This window comes from Zeus faber (genome assembly GCF_960531495.2).
Source record: "Zeus faber genome assembly, chromosome: 1".
NCBI classification, from domain to species: domain Eukaryota; kingdom Metazoa; phylum Chordata; class Actinopteri; order Zeiformes; family Zeidae; genus Zeus; species Zeus faber.
The window spans coordinates 16,977,081-16,987,337 of NC_137193.1; the positions used below are offsets into that span (position 1 = coordinate 16,977,081).

At 42.5% G+C, this 10,257-nt stretch overlaps 1 protein-coding gene across 1 annotated transcript; it reads right to left on the bottom strand.

Annotated features, from left to right (window-relative positions):
• Positions 1 to 628: 628 nt before the first annotated feature.
• mpl (MPL proto-oncogene, thrombopoietin receptor) lies at positions 629 to 8,438 on the bottom strand. The gene is made up of 12 exons (XM_080010568.1): positions 8,321 to 8,438; positions 7,291 to 7,411; positions 6,998 to 7,167; positions 6,347 to 6,498; positions 5,674 to 5,824; positions 5,471 to 5,582; positions 5,170 to 5,336; positions 4,079 to 4,221; positions 3,841 to 3,991; positions 2,888 to 2,975; positions 2,639 to 2,726; positions 629 to 1,608 (listed from the first exon to the last, which is right to left on the bottom strand). The coding sequence occupies exons 1-12, from the start codon at positions 8,430 to 8,432 to the stop codon at positions 1,126 to 1,128; spliced, it is 1,938 nt and encodes a 645-aa protein (XP_079866694.1). The 5' UTR covers positions 8,433 to 8,438; the 3' UTR covers positions 629 to 1,125.
• Positions 8,439 to 10,257: the final 1,819 nt, after the last annotated feature.

A 10,257-nucleotide genomic window follows, 5' to 3' on the forward strand; every position in this document is an offset into this window, starting at 1 on the left:
ATATATACAAATATGCAGAATATTCAAAATGGGTTACTACAGGATACCTACTGACATGGTATGGGTATATAGGTATTAATTGTGAATTATTACTATGTACTTACTACCTTATTACAGTATCTACCATGTGATTGTAACTATAGTCGTATGTGTTTTAAGTCTATAGTATGTCTTGTGTGGATTGGCTACGAGAAAGGGATAGTGTGTGGACAACAAACAAAAAAATGATTTCCATGGATTTCTTTTATATTTAAAACATGCATACAACAGGCTGTATGTGCAATACTTTTCTCAACATGTTTTCAATATATATAGCTGTTTTATCCCTTTGGCAAATCATTAGATATTTTACTGTCCTTATAAAATAGAAACTGAAAGAAAATAGAAACTTTAATTAATAAACTTTAATGCTAAATTAACAAAAAGTTTGTTGTGAATTAAAAAAATATATTCATCAGTTATTATACCGAGGCAAGTTTTTTTCTTAATATGGTAAATTCACCCCAAAATGAGATGAGATTATATTTATGTACAAAAAGAGTCAAGGTGATGAAATCTACATGGAACTTTAATGTTGCATTAAGGTATATTTAATTTACTTTCACGTACCTGAAATAGGTTTGTAGGTATACCTGTCCCATACTTCCAAGTGAAGTCATTTCCACCACACAACCAAAAATGCTATTATTAAATTTTTTTCACACGAAAGTTTACTTGAGTTACCACAGGAGGTGATAAGAAATATTTATAAATACCACTTTTTTTATATAACTTTATATGATTGTCAAACTAACTTAGATATAATTTCTATATAATTTTATTTTATGCAATATGTATACACACAAATTTGCCCCGATATGCCGTGTCCATTGTCATTATAAGTCAAGTTTTGTCACGGTTTCCCATGATTTCCTATGGTAGAAAAGACAAATATTGAAATTGTGTACAGTAAAAGTGCAGCCATGACCAGATGTTACAGACAAATGGTGCAAAATAGTGACTCTATAAGGGTATTGAATAATCCCCCCTTATATACAGCTCTTTGAGTCAAATATTAACATCTTGTGTGGAATTCCATCTCTTAAGTAATGTGAAATATACACAGGTATAAAGCAACTAAAATACTCAGTTGGTGACCAGCTCCACGTTGGTGTAGAGGTTCCCTGAGCCTCTACTGGAACCAACAGAACAGACCAATACGTCGGCTGGTTTGTCCAGGAGCAGGTAGCAGCGGTTCAGGATGTCCGTGCTGCTGCTGCTGGTGCATGATGGGAAACGGACGGAACAGCCACGCCTCCCCGGGCCGCCGCACTCCGCCACGCGCTCGTACACGTACTCGTTCCCTCGGGTCGCCACGTTGTCGCCGTTCAGGGTCACGTAGTCCGGGCCGCTGAGCTCCTCCTCCGTCCGGGCCCCAGCGCTGCTCCCCTCCTCGTCCTTCGTCCGGGGTGGGGGGGCGGTCCCCCTGTGAGGCTTCACCGACCCGGAGCCGGGGCTGGAGCCCTCATCCTCCTCCTCCTTCTCCTCCTCCTCCTCCTCCTCGGATATGAACTCCACCACGGACTCCGGGCTTTCCTCGGACCACAGCTTCACTGGGAACACTGGGTCCTGTGGTGCAGAGGGACCAGTAACGTGCCGTGAGGTCTCAGTATGGAGGCCGCCATGGAGGCGTCGTCCTACGCATTATCTATTGAAGCGATGCAGCGTCATTGTCCAACCACTCGCAATCCATACAGTTGTTCATACAGTTATAGATCCCGCAGCAAACCATCCGAGTCAAACGCAGATTTCCACATCCACATAAGTCAAAATGGTGATGCTGGTGCACCAATGCACCCGGGAACCGCACCCGGTTCGGGTCCACCTTTTATCACGGCCTCTGCCACACATCGGGTTTGTTGTGTAATATCTACGGTGAATCGGGCCGCGGTATTTATTTGTATTTAAATTATTTGTGGTTGGTCCTGGACAAATTTCCTGGTTCCAACCGTCTTCCGGTCTGAGTTTTGTGAAGGCCTCTGGTATGGTGTCGGCGCAGCATCAATAAACGCAACGATGCAGTACGTACTTCACCGACCGCAGCCGGTCCTTCTTGGTCTCCTTGGTGCCTCTGCAGGAGCATTCACAAGCTTTTATTCGAATCAAAGCCTCGCTAAATTTCTGATGGGGCAAAATGCGAGCCACCTCGTTCGCGAGGGCTCAAACTTTTGGAGCGGACGTGACGAAGTGACGGCGTGAGGGCGTAGCGTATATGTGCATATAGGCAGCGCAGCCCCGTGCCTTTCCACGTTGATCTTAAATGATGCGTGCGCCGTTGCTGCAAGCTGCCGTATTTGAATAACTGTCATTGTTTCAAGCGTCCAAAGATGCCAAATTTGAACAAACATATATCAGATTAGGTATGTTGAAATTGAAAAATATGTGCAAATCTAATATGTAAAACTCATGAATTTTGAATCCAAATGTATCACGCACCTCACTGAGCAAATCGCAGCAGCGTGGAAAAGCAACGTTTGAAGTGTTTCTATCGACAGTTCCTTTCCGATTCCAATCTGTGACATAACTTCCTTATCAACCTTAGAATGGAGGCCCGTGTTCCCCCAAACGGGCCCGGTTTTGACGCGTCGGAATCTCTCACCCATGTTTGGCCGTTGATCTCGGTCAGAAAGCTTTGTAGAACTTTATCCAGGTTGGGAATAGGAGGCCAGAGATGCTGCTGAAGTTTACTGGGGAAACGCACGGGGAGCAAACACCTCGAACGTCAAATGTGGTATATGTAGGATATATGTACATGTATATATGTGATATGTAGGATAGACCTCGCTGGATTCCACAAAGGCCGGTATGAACGTGTGGTGTGTTTCAGTGCACGTGAGCAGCTCCGTACCTGAAGAACCTGAGGAACAGCGATTTGAAGACGATTGGCATGACCAGCAGGGTGAGGAGGATGCAGGGGAAGAGGAAGAGGATGGCTCCTGCACAGGTATTTCACATTTTGTCAGTGATTCAGCGGTAAGAGGGCTAAACGGTGAGGACTATACGGTCAGACTATAGGAAGGAATGTTCTCATATGAATATGACAAAATAGCATCCGCCCTTGACAGTTAATGTATGAGTCATGAATTCGATAATAGTAATGAATTTGTTACCGTTTGATAAATATTTGTAAATAGTACTTCAAGAGTAATGACGTTGATTTTAGAGTGTGTACATTGTCAACGTTCTTTTAATTAAAAACTTTATGTCAGTATTGATTATATATTTTTTCAACCATTTTATTTACTTAGTTAAATGATTTTATATTTTTTTTATTAGTGATTGCTAGGGATTTTAAATATATGTGTTCACATATATTGATACACAAAAAGTTACTGGATGTAAATTGTCAACTATACCTCTTAGAATATTTAATACAGTAATAGCAGTACTAATCAATAGCAGCAATAATACATGTGAATATAACTGAATATTATTATTATTATTATTATTATTATTAATAATAATAATGATAATAATAATAATAATAATAATAATAATAATAATAATAATATGATATTATTAATATTATTATTATTATTATTATTATTATTAATAATAATAATGATAATAATAATAATAATAATAATAATAATAATAATAATAATAATCATCTTTGAATAATATTTTATATATATATATATATATATATATATATATATATATATATATATATATATATATATATATATATATAAAATATTATTCAAAGTCTGAATAAAATGATCACTGTGATGTAACTGCAGTATCAGTAGGGTTTGTCAGTCCAACAGAACCTTCTCATCATTTGGACGGAGGCCTCACCTCCATCACTGTGAACCTTTCTCTGGGACCAGTCACTCCAGGTCCCAGAGTACACGGTCCCACCGGGCCTGGCTCGGACCTGCACACTGAACGGAGTCTCCATCAGACCCTCCAAGCAGGTCCGTGTCCCTGAACCCTTAGGGGACACCGTCTGCGGAGGGAGTGGGTTTGGGACGTGGGTTCAGTCGAAGCAGAGAACGTGCTGACATGGGTTGTGACGTCTTATGTGATGTCTCACCGTCCACGGTCCTCCGTCTCTGGTCTGGTATTGGACCTGGTACTGCAGGTGATGGGAGAGAGCTGGAAGAGGAGCTTCCCATGACAAGCACAACTCACCCCTCTCCATCGCCCTCTTCAGGTGGCCAGGAGGAGCTGTTTTGACTGAAACACGCGCACACACACACACACACACACACACACACACACACACACACACACACACATGCAAATATGAACAAACACGATTTTGGTTTAGTTATCATTTATCATTTTTGCTTTCAAAAATTGCTTTCTTTTCTCAAAAGTATGCCCTCTCGTGATCGATTGATATGTTTGGTTTTGCCTGGTCACTTGAGGGTGCTGTTCTGTTATTGTGAAGGTTCATACAAACATCTTTCCGCAAAAGGCGGACCCCGCCGCCAACGGTGGAAATAGTGTCAAGAGGATCACATGGAGGGGCGGTCGTAGTGATTTGCAGGCGCCATCCAGGGCCGATGTAAGGCCCTTCTCCACCTCTCTTCATGTAATTCGTGTGAGCAATTATGGGTAATTACGGCCATACAGATTTTTGAACAACATACTTTTTCAGATTACCACTTTCCGGAAATTCTCTTTCATTCTTAATAATATCACCAGTGGCCTTAACACCAGTGGTCCAAATAGGATGACTGAGGGATGTGGAATGTTCTACCGCTCTCATATGTACGTACTATTATTTGTCGAAGAGTATTCCTAGTTCCATACTGGATTTTACTGATATGCATATTCAGTATGCATTATTTATTCTTTATATATTAGAGATTCTGTTTCGGCCCAATCTCTACAAGAGCCTTTATACAAGTACTTAACTAAACCCTACACAATATCGCCAATGTTAGTTAGGTTTATTGGTATAGGCAGCATTGAGTCAACGGGCATGTGTTTTTCAACATGGTGCAATTGAATGGTTCTTCCATTTTTTTCAGGTTTCTTCAGGTTTTTTTTCTGCCCCCAACCTTATGTTTTTGTTTTTTTAAATTGATAGTTTGCTGTCTAGACCAATGGGGAACTAAGGAAACCTCAGCAGTACATACGAGAAAAGGGAGGCAACGGTGTAAAGAAGAAACTTACTGCTATTGTTTAGCGTAAAGGGATCAGAGTAGAAGGTTCTGTCGAGCGGACCCAGAGCAGTCCCAACACCAAGCTTAACCCAAACCGGCCGGAACTTGTTTCCGTGGAAACTGCAGCGGCCTCTGGAGTCGTCGTATGAGAGGCATTCTGTCCACCCCAGAGCCTCGCTGTTCACAGCAAGAACAAGTTCATACAGCCACTTTGTATTTTATCTAATTTGTTTAGTTTATTTGGACAGTGCACAATGGATATTGACAAGGAAACAGATTTAGGTAAAAATGGAATATAATAATTATTGTACCTGTGACCTATTCTGTAGAAGAGTTTGAAGGTGAGCTGCTCATACATATTCTCGTTCCATCTGCAGGTGATATTTTTCAGGTCAAAGGTGAAGCACTCCAGCGAAATGTCGCCTAAAAAAAAAAAGAGCAGAACTACAATTAAGTTCTCACATCTTTTGTGCACTCTCACATTTATCTTTAGGTTTAGTCTCTTTTTGCCCACCGGCGCTTTGGGGTACCATGGCCAACACCGGCTGTGACCATCGGCTCCAGTGTCCGCTGTTCGCGTCAAAGCCATGTTTGGTTCTGATCTGAAACTGAAGAACTTCCCCCGGCACCAGAGACTTCAGAGTCTCTACTTGGTCCTTCTGTCCCTGTAGGACAGGAGTCACGTTTAGAAGAATCGATATCACGAAAAGAAAAAAAACGAACATATCCCGATGGCTGTAACGGTAACATGCAAGTTATCTGTCACGAAAGTACATGGGATGTATGCCAAGCATGCCGAGTCCATGGATCATTTCATTATTCTCCCATTGTCATGGGGGGCAATCACTTTTCCGCCTTGATCCACCTCTTTCAAATCACCCCGCCTACATGCGTTTGCTAATATTAACACTCGCAATGATTGCAGATCTGTCCAATTTCACATTAATAAAAGCAAATATGTCATATTTAAGGCAACGTTAAATGTGGAGTGAGCAGTTTGCCGACGGAAGCTCTTAAACTTGTCGCGCTAGTTAAAAATTGAATTCAGCAGCTGTCAGTGCCATTATCACAAAAGAACTCCCTTCAAGATGATACAAGACCTGATGGCTGGCTGCACATACTACCACTACAACAACATATAAAACATATATGTGATCTATTCATTGAAATGGCGTGTTGTACAGTACTTCTTTCCTCATCTCTCTCATCTGCTGGGAGGAGTACCACGTCCCATAATGCACCCTGTTTTCCCATTTCCTGTCCACATGCCACGCCGCCCGCAGCTGACCTGCCCGTCCGGTGCGGTGCAGAGAGACATTCACGGGAGGGCCGCGGAGAACTGGAGAGAAAGGGTGCGAGGAAAAAAATGTTGAGAGGAATTCATCGTTGAATAATAATAAAAAACAAACACGTTTGCCTCCAAAAGTTTCAACAACGGTAAAATTTCAATGCAGAGGGAGGAAAGTCCTGTCCGCACTCCATATCATTCTGGATGCCACTCGCCACAATTTTTTTCAGGTTTGGCATTCTTAAAATGTCTTAAAATATCTACTTAAAAGTTTTTTGACATTATTTAGCATTTTGATATTTGTCAATTTGACTATTTTCGATGCTGACCCGGGCTTAAGATTAAAGACTCAAAAGGCCTTAGAGAATGTGAGGATTTTCCCGACCAGCACAAATCTTATTGTTCGGCTGAAATGCAAACGCTGATTCTATGCCAGGTCATGTGATTTGGATGACCTGGTGCTTGCTTTAATAACACATAAACATTTGTTTCCATTTCTGTCTAAAAAGGGGACATTGACTTCTTCGTTCAAGCATGTGTGCGTGGTTACCCTGGTCCTCCACGCTGACGTTGCGTGCATGGACGGTGGTGTTGGTGCTCAGCTCCAGCACTCTGAGGTGCGTGAGGACGTACATGTAGATGTCGAACGGAGGGAAAGTGCAGATGTGGAGGACCGAGCCTCCCTCTGTAAGCTGTGAAGTCAAGTTACACCTCTTCTCCCTGGATGGAGGTTAGGAGGTACCATAAAGAAAGAAAGGTATATAGATAGATAGATAGATAGATAGATAGATAGATAGATAGATAGATAGATAGATAGATAGATAGATAGAGAGCGTTGCATACTCATCGGTCTTGTAGTAGAAGTCATATGTCTTGTTGTCTGACGTCTCGAAGAAGCAGGTGAAGTCCCACTCCGTCCGGGTGAAGCACTTTGGATCTTCCTCGTCCTTCAACAGCAGAACATCTGCTCCAGAAAGAGTCACGTGTGCTACTGGTAACTTAAACACATACGTAATGCACTTATCTTGTGCCTGAGATCTGATATTCTCATATTGTAAACAAAGTCAATTTCTTTCAAATGAGGAACAAACCTATCGTGACAATGTGGTCTTAGTAACATTTTTTACATAGTCCTAGCATTGCACTGCTCCCTCACAGCAAGAAGGTCCTGGGTTCGATTCCCGCCTGGGGCGCTGTTGGCACCGTGCGCCGGGCGGGGTATCTCCCAAATAGGAGCCTTTCTGTGTGGAGTTTGCATGTTTTTCCCGTGCTCATATGGGGTTTCCTCCACCTCACGTCAGTAAGGACCCCCACCAAAAACATGCACACATGTTTTTGGTGGGTTGGTCTGACCAGCGATGGACACTTGGTACCAGGTCCCCGGGCGCGTCGACGAATGCTGCCCACTGCTCCTGACTGCGCCCCCGGAGGAAGGACAAGCCAGGATGGGGAAAATGCAAAGGCCTCATTTCACCGGCCACCACCCAAAAAGCACGTGTGCGTGTGTGTGTGTGTGTCTATATCGATGTGTTGTTGTAGCGCAGTGTGTCATGTGACGAATAAAGATTCTTCTTCTCTTCTCTACATAAAAATGCAGAGCAAAATCAGACCATCAAAATGTGATAATAAATCTAATATCATAGAACGAAAAATCAATAAAGAAGTGAAATGTCATTAAATTACAAATTGTGTTTGATTTCAAAAATCGATGTGAAGGGTGCGTGAGAAGTACCTGAAGTAGGGTTGAGGGGAGTGTGAGGCGCATGTGCTACGGATTCATTGAGGCCACTAGGGCCTTGATGAAGAATATTGCTAAGATTATTGATTCCCACCCACTGCTTAAGGTACGTGTGCCCAGACAGTGTGTCCTTACCTTCCCCCGACAGGTGAGGGACACGTCCATCCCTCTGGTGCTCGTCCGGCTCACAGCCCACATGTATCCACACGCTGAGCAGGAGAAACTGCCACAGAGGGGAGAAATCCATGACATCACGCCCGTTATGTGTCCTCAGCCATAGTGGAACCTGAAGGAGCCCAAAGCGACTATGAGTGTGAGGATGTTTCTGTTTCTCTCATGTACTGTTGTTGAGTGGGCTAGAAAAGGGGGGGAGGGGGGCGGGCCTGATGTGGGTGGGGCTGGGTTGTACAAGAAGTTTTGTTCCTTATTTTTGTTTGTGATGACTTCGGCCATATTGAGGAATTCATCGGCAAAAAAAAAAAAGGCCAATTAGGGTTTGATTGATGACGAATGAGCTGAAAAGAGACAACAAGCGTCCTCGGGACGGGGTTCTATTGACGAGTGCTCCGAGACACCGGGACCTCATCCATTAACTGCTGCAGCAGTGGAACAGTGGGCCCAGTCGTCGGACGATTGAGTCAATAGTCGCTTCAGTGAAAATGATACTGTACTGAAATGCATCAGCATCAGGCAGTTAGGTGGATGTAGATTAGGACGTCAGGACCGCATAAAGTTTTGCACAACATGTATTTTGACACAAACTAAACAGTAAACAGCCCGTTGCACATTGTGGCCGAATTTTGTGACACACCGAGATGCAGGGAAAATATTTGGTGAATGAGATAATGTGCGACATGTTTTTTTTCTTGCTTACACAGTGTGTAGGTTTGTGGGTTTGTGGCTGGTTGTGTGTGTGTGTGTGTGTGTGTGTGTGTGTGTGTGTGTGTGTGTGTGTGTGTGTGTGTGTGTGTGTGTGTGTGTGTGTGTGTGTGTGTGTGTGTGTGTGTGTGTGTGTTGTCAGGAAGCAGCTCCAGTGTTTGACAGACAGTCTTCTGCCGGTGGTTGGTTTCTGGAGGAAGCCATGTGACAGATCAACGCAGTGCAGCCAGGAAGATTAGTGTTTCTGGACACGCACGCACGCACACATACACAATCCTGGCCTGCGTTTAAGCTTGATAATTCCTTCCAAATTCATCCTCAGGCAGCTCTTTACCTCTTATAGTGATGGAAAAACTACCTGAAAGCCACAGTTAAGTAAAGGTAAAGATATCTTACAATAAAAAGGAAAGTAAATGCTGTGGAGAATATTATAATTTTTTTTGCTGTGAGCTTTTATTTTGCTACGATTTCATTTCGATTGTTAGTATTTCCGTATTTTTCGAAGAGGCATTCCATTGGGTAAGACACATCTTTAACTCTGACATAAGAAAACGTTGTAAATATGGTCGCTCTAGTTGTGGCTCTCTGGGACAAGCCCATGGTCAGACTGGCCAAAATCTGAGTATAAAGAGGAAAGACAGCGCTGAAGAGGCTAGAGATAAAAAAGTTAACTTCAAAAAGTCACTTCAAGCTGATGCTACAACTTGCATGAAGACAAATGATGTTTGTGAGCACTATCAGCAGCAGCACTGCCAGCGGCACGCAACAGCATTTGTTTTTCCAAGCTGCGATATTAGATACTAGATATTATTTATAATTTATGGACCAGCAATACCCTAGCTCTAGTACAAATATATACAAGCTGGTGTTTGTTTATCTAAATATTATTATATTGTTTATAGACAAGCAATATCGAGGCCAGGAGTAATAGTCTTTATCTCAGCAGCCGGCCAAAAAATGTACAGCACTTAATTTTCGTAATTATTTTTCATTTTTATTTCATTTTTTTTAACCTGTGCTGTCAGCATACTGGGCATACGACACAGAGTATTTGTGGCATTGCATCTAGTTCAGCATTAGTCTACAAGTGGAGTTCAAGTTCTCAACCTGCAATGCAACTCTTTATTCATTAACTATATCATGTTTGGGTCTATAAACAACTGATCACTACTCCAAGAGGGAGAGAATCACCA